This window comes from Falco punctatus, assembly GCF_963210335.1.
Source record: "Falco punctatus genome assembly, chromosome: 6".
NCBI lineage: Eukaryota > Metazoa > Chordata > Aves > Falconiformes > Falconidae > Falco > Falco punctatus.
In genome coordinates, this window is record NC_137585.1 from 42844979 (window position 1) to 42865085 (window position 20107).

General features: G+C 40.1%; 1 protein-coding gene across 1 annotated transcript in view; it reads right to left on the minus strand.

Moving 5' to 3' along the window:
- Positions 1-419: 419 nt before the first annotated feature.
- The window catches only part of LOC308065240 (uncharacterized protein), a 43551-nt gene continuing 23863 nt past the window's right edge, over positions 420-20107 (minus strand). The window contains exon 5 of the mRNA XM_080390969.1: positions 420-13803. Within this exon, the coding sequence (XP_080247095.1) occupies positions 13757-13803 (47 nt within the window). The 3' untranslated portion in view covers positions 420-13756. The remainder of the gene's footprint in view (positions 13804-20107) is intronic.

Sequence of the window (20107 nt, forward strand, 5' to 3'; positions counted from 1 at the left end):
ACAGTCACGGGGAAAGAATATGGGGGAGGTCCTGTCCCTCTGTGTTCACACTGAATATCTGGAAGAAGGCCATTGTCCAGCCCCAAGGACAATTTTTTGTTCTAGTTCTCATTGTAACCTACAAACAGGACTCCAGGCTGCCCACCATCTGAGCTCTCTTCTGCCAGACTACCAGCAGAGAAGATGGTGTAGGAATCGGGAATAACAACTGTATTTCTTAAATTTATACATGACGTGGATCTCTAACACAGAGGTTTGGGCCACTTTCCATCTCTTTTGGCCTTGGGGAGACTTGAAGAAATGTGACCCATATACATCAGGTACATAAATATATCATCATTTATTTATTAATTTGTTCACAAAACAATTATTGTGAGGACAAGCATTTATCAAAACTTTTTAAACTTCTGAGGAGAAAATAATATGGACAAGTACACAATAGACATCTCTGAAAATTAATTGCTAGTAAAATTACCTCACTTGCTTCATGTGAATTTTGATTATTTAAAATTATTTTTGAACACAGAACAGAATATACTTCTCATTTCCACCCCCACTGTTTTTATGGACTCGATGCTGTGTACCACAACTACACATTCCTACTATTGCTTCACAGTAGCCTCTTCCTACAAGTCTTCGAACTCTTGTCCGTGGCAAGTATACACTTGAGTGGGCAATTAGGTGCTATCTGAGCAAAGCAGGGAGTACCCTATGTGACACACTGTACTCAATATCAGTGAGGTGCCCAGCTTCAGCCTGGTGGAAGATTACAGAATAAAACCATAGCTGCTGGAGAGACCTGGCAGCAGTTTGGTTTAATGACCCACTTTGGGCCAACCATCCCATTACCCCTCAGAATATTCAAACTGCATTGTCATTTTCAAGATTGTATAAGGGGCATATGTCCCATTTTTCCAAAGGACTTTGGGCCACATGCAGCTTACCTATTTTTATCACCTCATTCAGGCATTAAGTTAATCGATATAAACATATAAGCCCCAGGGATTCAGCTAGCAGGTGAGTGAAGTTTCCCAGCACACAGGGTTTTTTATAATTTGCTGTTTGCTTACTGCTGCAGTTAGGTAGTCTAGGCACCAAACTTGGAAAAGAGGTGACTAAGTTACTTAGTCTGTATAAAAGTGTTTTTCTATGTTTACGCTGTATATTCTCTTGCATATAGTCTTCAGTCAAACAGAATCTGAAATTCATGTGATTACTGAATTATTTAATAACATAGATCTGTTAAGATTAATCTGACACTTAGAAGTAATGCAATATCAAGCCCATCACGCATTTAAAAATTACTTCAGAAATTCTTTATTGTAGTTGTTTTTTCTTCCAGAAGCTTCAGATGTAGGGAGGAAGCAGGGAAGTTTGCCTCCTGTGTTTCGAGGACATAGATTTTCTTGCTCCAGAGTATGTCCCAATAGCCCTGGAGCAATATTTTGTTCTTAGAGGAGTCTGAAAGTCTTGACAGAACCAGTGTTAATTGGATGATGTAGCTGTCTGAGAGGAGGATTAGGTAGCAAAAGCTTGAAATCCCTGTGGCTTCAAATCCCTCCTTATGCATATTTAGACAATACAGTAATCCCAGTCACTGCTTAGGAGCAAATTAAACAGGATGACACATTATAAACACCTGCATAAATCCATTTTTTTCCTGGTTTTGGTGCATTTTTAAGGGAATCTACTAAAGGCAAAAACCTAGTGGGAAAGCAGGGGAGGAAATCTATTTCTGTAGGAGTTAAGCCTAACCTGGTAGTTGATGACTGTTTATTACTTAACTTCTCTCATAGTTTCGTGAGAGCTGTTTGAATATGAGAAAACCTTGTCTCCTACTGTATGGGAGGGAACAGATTGTTGGCACTCAATAACTAGTAACTAATAATAGTGATAAACAATTAAGTCTTCATCAAGGCACACCTGTTAGCCAGTAAACATTTAGCTGCCAGGTAGCTGACAGATGGCCTTGCACATAGCAAGTTAATATACCTGCTTTCTGGGTTTTCTTTCTCTGTTTCTTTGCTAGTGGGTGTCACTGCACGCTGTTTTTTTTGGGAGGAACCAGTCACGGTGGGGCAGGGTACAGGCTTGCCATTGGCATCACTGGGCAATGAGTATTGCTAGTGGGAAGCTCAGGGACTCTGAGAACCTGTTGTGGCTGAAATCAATACCAGTGCAAGTTTAAGAATGCTTGGAATGAGAAGGTTATCCTTTGACAAAATATTTTCTTGTCATTCCTTGTTTTAAGCCATTGCAAAAGCACAGGCTAGTGCCCTTAATCAACAACTCACAAAGAGCCGATGGAGGAGAAGGTTATAACTCCCAGTGTGATCTTTTAAGCAATCTGATGTCTCCTAACAATGGAGAAGAAAAATCAATTGCAAAGCTGTTTGCCATATTTCAGTCACATAGCTCCAGCCTTTTTCAGTGGCTATAACATACACAGCTGATGGGAACAGAGAGACCTGAGGTGCAGGAAGCAGCTGAGAGTGGCCAGCTGAAAAAATCTGACATGCATTGCCAACTGTGTTTAACATAGCCTGAGTGAAAGCAGGAGGACTTTGAAAGAAAATCATGTATTAATTGCTTTCCCTTTTAATTTGTACAATTTTCAATGCTTATTTACACCTGAATGGCCAACTTTGTTGGATATGTAATATGATGAGGCAAGGTGTCCTGCATACACCTTGTTGCATTTCCAGTGTTCCTCTGAAGCACCAGAGCATCCATGTACTTTAGCTATTTTGCTCCATGGGATTTAATGCACATGGACGTATTCCCCACCCGCATTCCCCTATCCACATCCAAGAAGAACTCAGGAAAGAGGAGAGCCAAGAACTGGCTGCTGTCGCTGTAGAAGCAATTTGTGCATGATAAGAGCACCTGTTTCACATGGTAATACTGCCAAGGCATCCCAGCAGAGACCGAGTTCCCTTGAACTAGGCACCACACAGGTCTGCAAGGAGAAGCAGTCCTGTATTGAAGAGCTATAAGCATAACTGAAGTGGTTGGAAACAGAAAAGAAGTGCTTGGAAATAAAAAAAACAGCTTGACTTTCTGCAGGTCACTTAGACGAGCTGCTCCTCATAACATATTGCAGTATTACATCAAAGCTTCGTTTTAGTTTTTCCACAAGTTATGCAAAATATCCTGCTCTGCAGCTCTGTTCTGCCACACAGAGCAGGGCTTTGTTCTAGAGCATGAACCATTTTGCGCTGAACTTCAGCCCTTAACTACAGTACAAAATAAGTCAGCAACCCAATCCCATATCTGGTTTCCAAAAATGAGGTGAACTCAAAATTCTTCAGTGTGAAGGCATGAAAGCTTCTGGCTTGCTCAAAGTTTATCACTCATTTCTTTCTTCAGCGGAGCATAAAGACTAATTGTGCTCTCTGCTGTCCTAGGGTAAATCCAAAGTTTCTTTACTGAGATCATCTCTGTTCCTCTGCTGCCCTCCTGATATGCAGGAACAGAATAATTCTTTTTTTTTTTTTTTTTAATTATTTTAAGAATATTTTTACTTAACCTAGAACATGGTGACAATCATAACAAAACTCATTGAGCTACCTCAGAAGGATGTATATAGAATGACACCCTAAGAAAAGCCTCTCTGGAACAAAGTGGGATTGACAGCAAGAAAAAAAAAAAGATGCTCTAAGGAGTATCTCATAAGGCGACAATAAGCTTCTGATGGTGTCAGACCTTCCCTTTCACAAGCCTGTAGGAAGCATTTAAATGGGAGGAGGGAAAGGCTGCACCTTCAAACATGCAGATGGTTTCTGTATGTATTTCATAAGGAAGTCACCTTGTGACTCTGTCCTATGAAACCCACCCCCAAAAAAACTGAAAATAAAGCTCACGTTAGAAGTGTTTGAACATCATAAGCTTCTCAGTAATAAAATCACATCATAAAAGAATGACATTCATTCCGGTGTCTCCTACTCTGCATTGCTGGGCCTATCTGACACGTCTGGAAATTGGAACACTGTCCAGGAGAAATGATTTCCAGGGAGCCTTAATCTCTAAATCTAAACCAGGATTTCCTCACTGAGCAGAGGCAGCTCAGTCCCTAATAACACCCCCGCCAGTATGCCTTTCAGCAGTGATGCAACCACCAGATGGTGGCATTTCCACTGCATAAGGTACTATTATGGCATTTGATTCGGCATGTAATTAATGTGATTCACACCACTGGTAGCATGTGTATGATTTTCACTATAAAAGGCAGCAGTGTTTTAAAAGTTTCTGTGACTACAAAACAAAGGACAACAATCTTGCAGGGAAGGCTCAAACTGTTCACCTGCAGTTTGCACAACACCTAGCAATACTAGGAAGGCAGCAGCTGTGAATTAAAGAAAACTGGCTCTGAGAACTAGCAGTGACAGGCAGAGAGGAGCATTTTTTCCCCAGGTTACCTGACGACACGTGGGTCATGTCCCTGTCCCCACAGGTGTCTCCCTCTTAATTTGTAACTGGAGTTTACATCCAGATCAGGGAGAACTGTTGCTTGGGATACAAGAACTACAGCTCAGCAGTGGGGACAAGGAAGAACATCTCTACCTATATATATGTAGTTGCTGTAGATGCCCTGAGAAGTCCATCAGTGGGTGTACCCCACAAAGGGACTTGATGTGGACAGAGGAGAGTGGTTGGAAACTTCTCCCTCTACAGCCTTCTGCAAACTGTTACAGGCTTCTCCTTGAAAAATAACTTTATCTATTTAATTTCAAGCTCATTTTTTGCATTGATCTTATACATCATCAGGCAAGCAAACAGCTGTAGCCAGGAGTAACAATGTAGAGTAGTGTTGCTCACCTAACCATTTTTTGAGGCTGAGATTCCTTTCCATTTAACAGCTGGGAAAGAGTACTGTTGCCTTTCCAGATTTTTACTGTATTCTGTTGTAACTCCTAAAGTGGTTTTTGGAACATAAGGCTCGAAGGCTCCTCCTGGATCATCAAGTGTGTTGGTCACCGGTGTCCTACTGTCAGTCCCTCAACAGCTAGCATTTCTTGCCCCTACCATTTCTCTACTCGGAAGTCATTACAGGATATTAGTCCTCTAATGGTTAGAAATTTTCTTCTGTTTTCCAGACTAAATTTGCTAGTTTCTAATTTGTACCACCTCGTTCTTATGCTCATGGTAATGCTTGGGGTATCAATCTTTCAATTCTCCTTCCTTATCCTTCCCTCCTAGATTTTTCCGTGGCATGATGCAATTCCACCTCAATATAAAATATAAATTGGCAGTTATCTACATGAAGAGAATCTCAGATCCCTAAGAACTCCTAAAGGACAACTTCTAATGCTGTCTCTCACTGTTCTCATTCTTCCACTTCTTTTCCTCATACATGCATTTACTCAGAAACATACATTCTGTGCACAGTAATATGGAGGGAGTATTTTATGGCTTTCAGCTCTTTACACCTCTGCCCCGACATAGCTGTACTATCAGAACTCTAATTCAAAAAGGGTTAAGCCAGGAAAAAAGAGCTGTTTTACTCCCACCGTTGTCTCATTTGTGAGGGGTGGCTTTCCACAGTTCTGCTATTGTAGCCCGCAATTGCATGAGAAGCCTTTTGCCGGTAGAGTACACCAGTATTTTCATATCAGTAAAGAACTCCTTGTGTAAATACAATCTTGTTCAGCATCCTGGCAACCCTGGCACAGAATGAATAGAGCAAACAACCTGCTTCCTCACCCCTGAAAATGGATCTGAACACATTAGCTGGTGCTGTTGGGCAGCTGGAACAGACATTTCTTGCCTGGTACTTCCTGTGTCATTAATAGGTGATTTCAGACTCCAGGGCTGTGAGCTGGAACACTGAAAGAATACACAATTAACAATGAATATTTTAGTGCAATTTAACCAAGAACCCATCAACATTGTTTCTTCTAATGAGTTGCATTTGTTGTGCTGTTTCTCCAGTGCCAGCTTCTCTGTGTTATACTTGCACGCTAGCAGACAGTGTGAGCAAGGGCATGGAGCTGAACCTAAAGTTTACCCACCTGGCACTGGAACAATGTGTGCAGGGAGAGGCACATACACAAATATCCTGAAAAAAAAATCTGTTGAATAAGAAAAGCTGTGGAAATCTAGGGACAATCAGGGCAAACAGCACCCAGTGTCTTCTATTAGAATACCATGGAAATTTGGATAGACAAAAATTACTCCCTTAAGACTGGAAAAATAAAAGCAGGTATTACTTATCCAGTTTAGCAAAACTATTCCTTCTCTTTGAGAACTTTTACTGACTCACAGGAAATGACTCTGCAAAGTGCAGTTGCCAAACTGTGCAGGAGCTTTTATGTGGAACAAGGGCAAGTCTGGTCTCCGCTTCTCTGTCTCAAGTGAACTTACTGTGGATACAAAAAACAAATATGCCCAGGGGACTAACCAGCTAACAGCAGGTTTTCATCTATAGATTTCATTTTATTTTATTTTGTATTTTGTACTGCAACAAATGAGAGCACATCCCTCAGAACCTGAGGAATGCTATTGTATGCTTGCATATAAGAGCAGAACTCAGGTAAAAGTGAAAAGATCCCTCCAGGCATGTTAACAGTGGCACTCCATTAGCAGAGTGCAGCGGACACTTAGAACAAGATAAAAATTTCTTCCCCTCCTTCAACTGCTGTACAACAGAAAAGTGCTCTTAAGACACTTAAGAAAATTGATATTTCACCTTTCTAGAGTTAATATTAAAATCCCATTTTATTGCACCGTAGCCCTTATTTGACTTTCCAACTGGCAAAATGTCACAACAGCATGGTAGAACTTTAATCTCCAGTACTAGTCCAGCTGCACTGGGCTTAAGTCTGCACTTCAGATTATCGCTTACTCTTCCTCTGCCAGTTCTCACAGACACATGATACGCCTTCGCTACCTCAAATGATAATGGCCATCCAAGCTGTGTATCAAGTGTTGAAGCCACCTGTCCTTATCTTTTATATTTTGCCATTTGACCCCGAAAACCAGTGTATACAAAAAAGGTCCTGTTTTGCATCACTTACCCCAATGAAACAGTGAAATGACACATTAGCACCATTCAAAGCACTGGAAATCATGTCACTGTCTTTAGTGGGTGAGCATTTCTCTTTAAAAGGTTTGGCTGTGGCAGTTATCTAAACTCCTCCATTTTATTATAATGCGATTAGAAAGATGTCCACTAATTCCCTGTCTTTGAAAAGATTATAGTAAAAACTGTCTCCTTCATTTTGCTGCATCCTGAGATGTAAAGCATTTAGTAAGTTCTCTGAAGCAGTCTGTAGACTCAGGTTCCGGGTCTGATTTCTGGTTGTCCTATACTTTATAACTTTCAGAAACAGATAATCTGTACCTACCTTAAAACTTATCTTTAAACTCATTAAACAATAAAAATACCCTCAGGACTTAACCAAACAATCAAACTGTGATTGTGGGGTTGCAGCTAGGTGAAGCTCATAAAAAATATAAAAATTATTAAATCATTAATATGGAAGTGCCAGTATTATGGAATATAATTTCTATAAACACATTTACTGACAAAAGTTGAGTACCATCTTTGAAAGACAACTGAAATCTATAGTCAAACCTAAAGGCCATCTTTTCATGTGAAAATGCAGTAGAGCAGTTAGCTAAAGCTGAAAAAATATATGGCTTGCTTTACTGCTGAATGTGAAAGTAGAAAATCCTAGGTAATTGCATTATTTAAGAGCACAGAGGTGGTACAGATCAAGAAACATCACAGAATTACTCGGTAGGCAGCTGGGTGGGGAGGGAGGAGCATACTTTTGCAGCAGCTGGAGGATTGCGTTCAATTTGGCTATCAGAAAGGGACAAACAGGCCAGTGGGCAGCAGAGAGGGACAGATGCTCGATGTCTTGACAGAAAGATAAGGAACTCAAACACCCAAAATGAAAACAAAAATCTGCGAACAGAAAACAGAACAAAAAATACATCTGGGACTCAGCACATTATTTTTTTCCTCCTAGATCTGCATGTTTTCCAGGTTAGCAAAAGAAAAGCTAACATATTGTTTAATCTCATGTGAAATATGTGTGTGTGTCTGTACATGCACACATGCCCTTGAGGAGTGAGACCACGAGCAGTGTCTCAGGCAAAGTGCAGAGTGGCAGAGCTTCCGTCCCGCAAAGCCACGTCCCCCAGATCCAGGTTCCAGGATGGAGCAATGCTACTGTCTGCGTAAGCGAGGGAAACTGAAGATCAGGCACATGGGGTGGAGCGATACCTCCGTGGCAGCCTGGCAAGGGTCCAGCTGGGGAGAGTGCTGAAGAAGGTGAAACCCTTACCTAAGGTGATTAAGCAGAGTCCCATTTACTTCAGCAGAGCTATGACATTTTACACTGAGGGAGGATGTGGCCCCATTTTCTTCCTTTGTTTCCTGCTCTTATTCACCATGGCCCACAGGAAGGCTGAGATTGCGATCACGTTACACCTTGTTTGAGACACGCAGACCTGTACACCTGCTGTTACTCACTGTACAACTTCCTTTCTAATTCACTGGGGTTTTAATTGCGTGCTTTCATTTTATGTTCATGCAGGGACAAACATGTCTCTTTAGTTCTACCTATTAGCATTGTCCTCTAATCCTACCCTTAAAATAGCACAACAAAGGCAGTAAGTAAAACCTGCTTTGCCTGAATGAATTTGGAATGTATTTTTTTAAAGGCAAAACACCAGGCTTTCATTAGCAGAGCAGTGAGTCACCCTATCAACTGTACCCAGAATAAGTAAGAGCCACATCCACTGAAACTGAAACTGTGTGCTTTCCCTTAATGGGCAAATGTCTCTGAGGAGAACCTGGTGGGAAAAGTGATCCAGCCTTTTGGGATGTCACTCCTTTCTCCAAAGCTGTGAAATTTTCTGAAAAAAATTTTGTGTTCCTAGAAACAGAAAAGGCACATAAGATGCAAAACAATACTCTGTTCTTAGTTGCTAGCAGAAAAGCTCTCTATCACAAAAATTTTCCTGCTAAGAGTGTTCCTACAGTCATTCCTGATATCACATCATTTATTACCCTTCTTGTTAGTGACAGTATTTTTTTTAGCGCAGCAGTTTCACAATGCTTGAACACAGAGGATGAGAATCCCTGTCCCCTAGAGTACACAACGTAAGAACAACAAAAACACGAAAGTAAAAAAGGAAAACAGCATACTAGCAAAGGGCCAGAGCCTCACACACTTGATTACCTTAATGAAAAGCCTCTTATTCCTACAGTACTCCCATTGACCTCATAGGTATTTGAGGACTTAAGTCTTACATGTAAATCAGAATTTGGCCTAAACTCTGGGTTAAAATAAGATAATAGAAGACTGCTCTCTGCCAGTCTGTGCCAGGGATTAAAGCCACCAAGCAATCCTACCAGTTCTCCAGAACCAGACTTCAGGTGTCCTTTGCTGAAATTTTCACTATTACACAGCTGTGTATTGTAAGAATTTGGGATGTGATTTGACTGAAAGAACTGACAAAATGATAATTTTGTGTCACTATCTGCTGGCCCTTTCAATATCTGCTCACTTGCTTCAGAAAGCAAACCCCAGTGAAGTAACTTATACATTCCATTTAATGTGTTATACAAAAACTCAGTCAAAGCCAAGTACTTAATAACGTATTAGTAAAGTGGTTTTTTTTCCATTTCATTACAACTATTCCAAAATTAGATCGAAATTTACCTAGAATATTAAGGAGTTTTCTTACATTCATAGTTGTTATTACACCTAAATAACATTACCTCCAGTAATGGAAATTCACTGGTACGCCCAGAGCAAAACATGCACACACACGTCTTCTCCAGCATGGTAACAGCCTCTTCAAAGAGTACCATTTTATGTAGTCATTTTATTTTTGTAAGGCTCACAGTTTTTGCACTTGCAAATGTTTGGGCTTTATCTGTTTGCTGGCTGGTCCGAATGATTTACCTAAGATCTTGTGAGGTTATTTAAAATTTCCTTCTAGGAAGTCCAGCAAGCTTCTGACTTCTACTATTTATGTATGCGTTTGCTGTCATAAGAAACCTTGCTGGCTGCCAGCTTCTGTATCAATTCCTTGAAACAGCAGACAGGCAGGACAAGCTAGAGCTGTCAGAATGTTTCTCTAATTGAAGATGGGACACATATTTGGCAAATGACTCCCTTACTTAGTGCTAACTATTCTCTGCTCTCTCTGAGTTTGCCACTGCAAAGGAATGTCACCATACCTGTTAGAGACAGAGACTCACATTAGAGCCTTATTTCAGCATAGAATTAATCTTGTCCATACATTTCTGGTGTTTAGTCAGTCTTATGAACATCTTAAGCAATGGCACCTACATATTCTCAGCAGGAAAATACTCCACCATCTGATTTGTTTCCTTTATTAAAGAATTTACCTTTCTTCATTTTCTCCATGTAAAATTTAACCCTCCTCTCTGTATAACAAGACTGTTCAGGAGAGCTCTAAAAGTTTAGGATTCTCTTTGTGGTCTGGATTGCATGGGTAACTCAGATACTTCTAGGGCTTTTTTTTTCAAAAGAGCCTCTCAGCGCTGAAATTTCCTTCATTTATGGATAACTAACACTCCGTTTATAATCACAGGCAAATCCAGATCAGGTATACTAAGGCCTAGACATCCAGCTACTTTTTAATGTATAAAACCATAAATGGAAGTCTGTGTTGAGAAATCATAGATTTAATTTTCAGAACTGTAAACTGTCAACACTACAACCCAAAAGGTAAGTGTTCAGCACCTGTGTAAACCAGGCCCTTGTGGTACCTCAGGCTGGATGTTCATAACCTGGGGCAGGGAACATGTATGGATGTATCTGGAAATGCAGGCTTTCTTCTGTTGTGCTAGCAACAAAATTGATCTGGAAACCATTTCTTCTTCCATCATCTGTGATGTTCTCCTCAGCATTCCCTGTAATCCCATTAGGGTTTGTGGCACAGACAACTGGGAATTCAGTGCAACAGTCAACTCTCAGTAGCAACCAAGAAAGAATCCCTTCAGGCAACATGTTCCCACAGGTATGTACACTCAGATCCCTCTAATAGCCTTCTAAGCCTTAAGGAAATATTCCAAGTTACAGAAGGAGGGAAGCATTCACATTCTGTCCCTTTGAGCATGATTACAGTCATCATTTGAGGCCTGGAAATTGCAGGGTATATTTCTCCATTTCAGAATAATTCTTTCAGATGTTACATCATAATGTAAATTTCATCAAAAGCGGACTATGGCAGAGGAATTTGATAATGAGATTGACTTTGGGCTCTCCATGTTTTATGTCTAGTTCACTGTCTCTTAACATATTAATTAGTGACATTTTGCAACATCTTACGTCACTTGTGACTGCAAGCCAAGATGTGATGTGACTAACAGAAAGGGGAAATCACACATAATAAGATACAGCTAAGCATAAATATCCACCTTACTTCAAACAAAAAAGAGGAGTGGAAAGGAGGGGAAAGAAATTCTCTGTGGCATATATTTTTAGACAGATTCATGAAAAAGTCATTTTTGGAATGGTTTTGATTACTCATTTTAGTCTTTCAAAGCTAGAGGTGCATTGTTACAAGCTGTCTCCATCTGTCAAATCTCTCTTAAGTGATGCAGAGAACTATGCAGATAGAAGAAAGAAATGCCATATTTTCCTTAAAAAGCTCTAGGCCAAAATCTATTTTAAAAATTAAGGGGGTTTTCCATTTTTTTCTATTTTTATTGTTATATTTATATTTTTAGCCAGCCACTGGTATTACAGTTAAATTTTCCTGTATCCAGACCACAAAAAGAGAAATTTCCCCAGAGAAGCTTTACATTACAGACAAATCTCCTCTTCCATATTTGTGTGCCCTGCTTAACTACCTCAGGTTTGCTAAAAGCCAGTAATCTCAAACTCCTAGCTAAAAGAAAAACTGCTTTAAAGATGAAAGCAAGGGTATTTACTGGGTCATTCCAGGCTGGAGAAGATGAATGTGTGAAATGTTTCCATATATAGTACCTGTGTCTTTGAGTGTGTTTTATTTAAAAAAAATAAAAATCAATAAAATAGGGAAATAGAAATATTTTCCTAAGCTTTCTTGAATTTTCTGGTAATATCTGCTTTCAAGCCTCCTACCCTGATATTGATTTCTGACAGTGTGCATATGTAAAAGGTATGTGCACATCTCTGTGTGAGTCAGTTGACAAGAGAAAGGAATGCCAGCAGCGGTGGGAACCCTGTGTCCCACCCCTGTGCCTATGCACTAGCTGCTGGATGCATTTGCAGATTGCTGTTAAGTCTCATAGCATAACAAAATAAGATCCAAAAGCAAAAACAATGTAATTCCCCTCAGCAAGCCACTGCTAAGAAGTGTTTTTGCATTCTTTGATTAACATCCACAATATTAGTAGAAAAACAGTCTCTAAAACTAAGTGGATGAGGTCATGCTACATAGGTGTTTAACTTGAATCTGAAAATGTGAAACATCCAGTGCCATGATACTCTCCCCTTACCATTTAGAAATCCGAGGCTATCACCACTGCCTGCTGCTGTGTAGCTCCTTCTTTTTCCTTTTCTTTTTTGCTTTGAGGTCTCTTATGAGTCATATTCTGCATTGCCTTGCCTGAACAATGATTGCAAGGGATGTAAGCAGTTGTTCCTCAGCCATTCAGCAACCCTGTAATAACTTCACTGCTCCAGCACTATGTAAACAATTTTCCCCACCACATAAAACTCAGTGGATTTCTTACTGAGAGCATCTATTCATTCAAAGAAAATACTATGAATATCAATGGAGAAAAAATGTGAATATCAATGGATGAAGTCTAGGTAATTCTAACAAGAAAGAATGTCAAATCCTTTCTACTGAGACCTGGTCCTTTAAGTGATTTAGTGCCCCTCAACATACACTGAAATCTGATATTCAGCAAATGGCAAGAAAAGGTTTTTAAATGATATATTACAGGGAAAATAACAGACAGGACATCAAATCCTGAAAGACGAGATTTTTACTTATTTGTTATCAAGATTTTTTGCATTAAAGCCTCTTTCACATAAGAAAATTAATATAAATTTGCTGTGACTTCCTCCATCTCAATAAATAGCTTTGAAACTGCTGCAATTCCTTCCCTGTATCTAAACTATTTGATAAGCAGCCTTTTTTCATATACTGATATATAATTAATATGGCTGATATGTGCCTTTAATACAAATCAGATGTGAAGGGATCAAATAAATCTCTGATATAATTACAGGGCTTCCAAGTGAGCTCCACTAAAATGAATTTGACTTGAGGCTGTATATTTAGCCTGGAAACAACCAGCCTGGGCATCTCAAATCGGACAAACCCAGCACACGTGCAAACACTACAGCTGCCACCGTGATGCAGACGCTAATAATTCAGTGGCTTTGTACCCTGTGATTATGCACGTGCTGTGTAGTGGCTCAGATTAAAGAGTTAAACAAAGTGCTTCTCCCTCCCCTCTTGGCAGAAAGATAATTCAAATCCATCTGATATTCGCAGACAGTTGGACGGCAGCTGAGGTTTCATTAGGAATCCCACGTATGGCCAGAAGCAACATACACCTCGGTGTTTCCGGGAGCCACAGGCAGCCAGAACAGATGGTAGAAATCATCATCCCCAGACAGTCATCAGGGGAACCTCAGGCCACATGCTTGAATTTTTCTCAATGAACCGCATACAAGGCAGGCATTTGATCTGTGTGATGGCAGCTGCTGGGTCCTGGGGGAGCGGGAGGCGGTGGAGTGGAGGAAGGCTCTTGCAGGTTATTAACAGGTCACACTGTGACATTAGCAGTCCGGAAACATCGCCTCTCCCAGGGGGCTAAAACAAAAGCAAGGGAGAAAGAGGTTCCTCATAATTCAAACACAGTTCAGTGCTTACAGATTACAACACATAATCTGCTTGGCAACAGCACAGTGTGCAGAGACACTCTGCTATCTGATTTCCCTCTTTCTTCTAGCTGTTTCCATTAGAAATGTCAGAAGGAATCCTCAATGCCGTAAATGTCCTATGCAAATCTCAAGGGAGGAAGAGCACAGCTTCCCTGCGATTTTCAGAATGAGACCTGGAGGCAAGGCTGATGGTGATGGCTGAGCTCCCTCATTCAGATGTCCCCAACCTTTTCATTCTGTTCGTGACATGCTAGACACTGCTTTGCTCATTGATCATCGCTGCCTGTCTGAATCACCAAGCCGCTTCTGTGAGCAGAGACTTGCTGCAACAGTGCCTCATTAGAAGGAAACTTTCCTTGGTGATATTTTGGAGGTAACAAGGCATTTGGAGGACAACCCTTAAAATATAGCATTTAACAAAGTGGATGGATTTACAAATCGTTACCCCAGGCCTAGAACTGCCCATCTCTTTGCTGTTGTCCCAGCCCTCCCATGCATAGCCAGCCATGCATGCCAGTCTGCAGATGGAAAGTCTCCAAACCCCAGACCTGCTTTAAACATTCTCTGTGAAGTGCTGGCAGGTCAGGATGATGGTACTCAGCCAAGCACTCCAGAATTACATCCTGGAGAGCACAGTAATATAAATACATATACGTGTGGGTTTGCGTGTACAGAAATAAGTGGGTGAGGGTGTGTGTATGTATGTATTTGTAAAAACACAAATAAAATTACTTCATACCCAGAAGCTACTTCCTTTTTGATTGCTTATACATTCTAAATACAAAATGGAGTTTATCAGGATCTGAAGCAAACAGATTTTGCAGTTGAATATGCCTTGAGATTTTTGTTATGCTAAGGGAATTTCTTCAACAGCCACCTTTCCCTATAGAAAAACTCAGCTGTCTACCTCATTTGCAGGACTTTTTGGGGTTTTTTGTTTCTTGCCTTGCACAGTAGACAGCCCTCACTCACACTCCTGGTCTTTTTTTTTCTACTGTGCTGAATGATGCATTTCCAATTCTCTTGTTTGCCTGTTCAACCCAGGTAGCTCCTGTGTAGGTAGAACTCAGCTGATGCTTCTCAGCTTCTCCAACAAAATTCAGTGCTCACTGGACCATTACTTAGAACAACAAATGCTAAGTCCTGTCCTAAGAATCCTTTCCAGTACATACATTTGTTGTGTTGCACAGGGAAGCCATGAGTGTGAACTGTGCAATGTCTGACGCACAAGTTTTCCAGGATCCATTGCATGTGAACTTCACAACTTGCCTGGCCAAGCAGCAGAAACCCAGATTTCCTATGAAAACACTGACCATTTGTCTGGGACTTCCAGTAGCCAGGAAGACCGGCTAGGGAGGGAAAGAAGTGAAACTGTACTTGGTACTGTAAATTGATTACAACACTCAGCAGTCAAATTTGGCTATTAAACCTCCCTGGCAGCATTTACTCATGCCTGAAATATGGGGTAAATACCTGGAACCTGAAGTTACTTTTCCCCTCTGTTAAAGATTAGCTAGCTCAAATGAGCACAGCCGCGGATCTGCTCATGTTGTCAGTCCTGAGAAGAAGTGAGACAGTCCATTCAGCAGCTCTGTGAATTCAACAGACATCACAGGAGGTCCCTCTAGTGCTGTTATCCTGGATCTCTGGCATCTTTTGGAAACTGGCAGTGTCCCAAAATATTTTCTTGAAGTGACCAAGGACAATTTAAAAATGGGCATGTGTGGCATCGTTTGGGATACTGGACACTCCTACACTGAGCCAGTGCCTAAAGAGTGACTCCAGGCAGAAGCCTGTGCCTGCAGTGCAGTGCAGTAAGGCTTCCCTGGACATTGCAAAAGAGGCAAGTTTTCAGGGAAAGGTAATGTCTTTTATAGAGCAACTGTAGAACTGGAACAGGCCAACGTTTCATGCTCATAGGACCCTCTTCAAGTCTGAAGCAGGAACTTCATGTACGGGAACAACTAGCTGTTAACAGTGGTTCTTAATTTTCACAACCACTAAGGTTTGTGAGATTGGAAACAATGATGCATTACATCCTCGTGCCAGTCTCACACTTGACATCTTTTTAAATCCTCTCATTGTCTGTTTGTATGTAAAAGACCTCAGCTTTTACAGACTGGAGCTTGCGCTGACTTGTCTTAGTTTATGTACTGCTCTCCTACTCACATTTTTTTTAGAAGAATATTGAAGAGCAAGAACTCCTGTCAGGATAGCAGATTAACAGGAATGCAAGGAGAGGTATGTTTTTTTTTTAACCTGGATCTGCAAGAAGTGTGCAAAGTTGCAAGAAGTGTGCAAAGTTCCACCAGCCCAAAACATTACTGAAGAAAACATTCCTTCTTTTAAAGACAGTTCTATTAAAAATACTTTTTTCCTTTAACATAGAAATTACTTTTATTCTAGTAAGAATTATCTACAGTACTAAGTCTAGACATGTTCTTTATTAGAGAATATTTTTGTACGAACCGCTTTAAAAGAGAGCCTTTTATGTTCCACCAGCTAATGAGTGTTAATGTCAGTGCAAAGAACATGATTTTAAAAGAAGAAACTTAATGATGTGGAGTGATATTAGCACTTGTGAAAGAAGTCAAGCTGAAAGTTCCTCATGAACTCCGTATTCAACCACAGAAGGTTGCAGACCTACTGGAAATAAGGACTTAATGGAACACTACATCCTACCCTTCTCCCATCCCTGGGTACCATTCAGTGCTGGACATGTTCTCTATCCCCAGTCCCCAGTGACTGACACTGCGTTTCTCCTAGTCCAGCCCCGTTAATGTTGCAGCAGCATTTGCTCTGGCCCAGATAAGTCCCGAGGTTTTCCAGGCTGTCTCACCAACACAGCAATCACTCAGTTACTTCAGATGCGGTGCCTTGAGTCTGATAGCCTATCCAACAGCAATCAGTGCCACAGGTCTCAGAGGTGAGTGCAAAACAAACAGATACAGAACACCAAGCATTTAGGCATGTCTTTAATAATTCTGACACAAAGAGGATGTTTTTAATTTATCTCTGAATTCGTATTGCCCATGTTCCCTCAAAGCCTTTGGGTGTTTTTTTTTAGCTAGGGTACCTAAGGTTACATGGCCATTCTTAACTTATTCTTGTTTAAAGTGTCCAGTGGAGTGAAGGTTTGCAGGTTAAGCTTTTTCTGCTGTATCTCCATACCAGTTATAAACTTGCTACCTTTAAAGTTACTGTTCTTCTACTCCTGTGAATAGGAACACTAACTAACTTGAGGTCATTCAATCAATAACCTTCAATTTTTATTCTGTCACCATGTATCCATTAGCTTCCTAAAATAACTCTGTATTTTATATAAGAAATCTTTAAATAGAATTTTCCTTTTATGAAAGGGTTTCCAGAGTCATAAATATTTTGGGTTGTTACCTTTTAGACTTGAAGATTTGCTTTAGAAATGGGAAAAAAAGAAATTAACATTTTTTTCGAGGGGATATCACACCACTTATTTTTTCAATCTGTGAAGATGTGCACTTATGTCTGTTTTCACTCTCTGATTCAAGATGACAGCTCATTTACATGTCCATTCACTTCCTGCAGGTGACAGAGTCAGTACTGGTGAATGAAATATGAATGGGAATTGGACAAGGCTTTTCAGCTCATATCACAGCCTCCCAGACACAATAGACCAACATCACATCTTCCTTGCTGGTATCAGCTGAATGTCCAAGTTTTATACTGAGAACAGCTCATACAAAAACAATAAATGCATGGGTAAAAAATCTAAGCTTTGTAAATAATACCTGCATGAGGTACTGAGTGGCACAAAATAGTAAGGAAAATCATAGAAACAAGGCTGAGATGCTGGATCACAACAAAAGTATATGGTCACATACCACATATTAAGATAATAGTCTCTGCTAGTCCTGTGGCATTAGCACAATATGAACATCCTGAAGCAGAGTAATGATCAGCACATTCCCTTTGGCTCACTGTAGCAGAGTAAAAGGACAGGGCTTCACCAAAAACGTATGGGCTTATTTGCAGACAAAGCAGGGAGGATATTACAGCTTCTGGCAAGGCAATGAACCATGCAAGGCCAAGAAGGAGCAAACTAGACCATAGTGCAGAAAGAAACTATCTCAGAGCAGACTTAAGCTGTTTTCCTACCCTGACACAGTAGTTCAACAAATTCTTGGAGTGTCAGAAGCAGGCTGAGAAAGGTGACAGGAGGATACCAGAGAGGCAGCATTAATTCAGTGTGATCAGTGACTCAGTCACTGAGTTACCAATTGCCAAACATAATCCTGCACCTTCAGAGAATATGAGCACACAGAAAGCTTTAAGAAAAGCAAAGGTACATTAAAAGCATGCATGAGAAAGGCAAACACTGAGAAAATTGGAAGGACAGAGAATGGCAAACACAGAAAAGGGAGCAACAGAAATAAAGGCAAATACACAGAGAACGATCAGTGGACAGAGAGAAAGGTAAACACATAAGCAAAAGCAGTGATTAAAAGAAAGGTTATCCCATAAATCTTTCTGGAGCTTTTTTTGACATCTGAAAAGGAAGGGATCCAGTTGTAACAATGACCTTACAACATAAAGCCAGAATGGAAACTAAAACCTGCTTTAATTAATAGCTATACAAAATTATTGTAATTGTACATCATAGACTTCTCTTTTTTACATTGTTTGTCTTTTACAATTGCAGAAAAAAGTCTGGAGATGCAAATGACAAAGGGTCAATATCTATGAAGCAAATGAAAAACCATGAAGAGGTACTTTCTTTTTTTTTTTTTTTTTTTTTTTTTTTTTAATGAACCTTGGATGGTGGCAACAGTGAGAATACAGTAACCTTCCTTTGTTATCACTCTATCAATTGTACCAGCTTTTCACATATCAAATATTTATGCGTTACTGACTGACTGATGTGAGAGCTGGAGGAAAACTTACTCTTTTGAATTACTCTCTCAGCTCAGGATTACTGGGTTACAGTCAAGATTTAGTACAGCATGTTTTCCCTTTACAAAATTTTACAGTTTTCACCAGCACTTCTTGTGGCCACTGGAATAAATTTCACATAGCTGAATGCAAAAGACAAGAAAGATTTCTCTATTTTTCCAACACAGTGTCAATCTGAAATATTAACAGTGCCTAAAGAAAAATCATGTCACATTTCTGAAGGAACTCCTCCACACATGCAGGTATTTTCTCTTATGAAAAATTGACCATCTCAATTGACCTAGCAAACCTCTAAATCAGGACTCAAGTTAACGTCTTTAAAAATATTCTTGACAATAACAAATACATACAGTTGGGTTTTTTTTCTTTTATAGAAAGCATAACAATGCATCAGGTGACTACCTGTCCTGCTGAACAGCTAGCTTTGACAGGAGAGTATTTTCCAGGGTCAGTGTTAAGTAATTAAAGATCTCTCTCAGAATCCCCCTGGGATTATTTCTATTGACTTAGAAAGCTATAAATGGGATCTCTGATTCTCCACCTCCTCACTCAGTGGTTCACAGGAGGTTGCAATGTCAATAGAAGTGAAAAGAACTTCCCCTGAAACAAATGAGGACATGTGCCGGTTATTAAAGGATTGTATTAGGTAAATCTTTACAGACAAACACTAGGAGACTTCATGAGTTCTAGCAAAAAAGAAATTACCAAAAAATATTACATGTCTTTTTCTAATAAATTAGCTAGGAACCTACCATATAGAACTGCTTCAAAATAAAAGCAAGCAAGCTGCCCTTCTCCTTCCCAACATTATGCCTTTGAGATAATGAACCATAATCAAATCCAGCTTATGTATTATATCGCAGGCTTTGATTAACTCAGGATACGGTCACTTCCTACTACACAATGCCTTGTGCTGCCAGCTCTCCTGTTAAAACCACAGTCTGTGACACCACCAAGGTCATCACAGTTGCTCTGAGTCTGCTCTAGTGCAAAGTGGAACATCTCAGAAAAAAAATGAGGGACTTTTACAAAATTTGGCTCAGAACTTGAAAGAGCTGCTCTGCAGTAACAAAAACCGCTCTCATCTTTATATGTACCTTTAGCTATATATATACTTTTAGCCACAAACAACAGTCTTCCAGAAGCCTGAACAACACACTGCAAGGTAAGGAACGTAACTTCAATAAGGTAGGAGTGAAACAAAGGTGAAATTAATCTCCAACAGCAGTGATTAAGAAAGAAATATCCTAAACTCTTGCAACAGCAGTGGAACTCCACTCCTTCAGAAGCTGCCATTGGCAGTC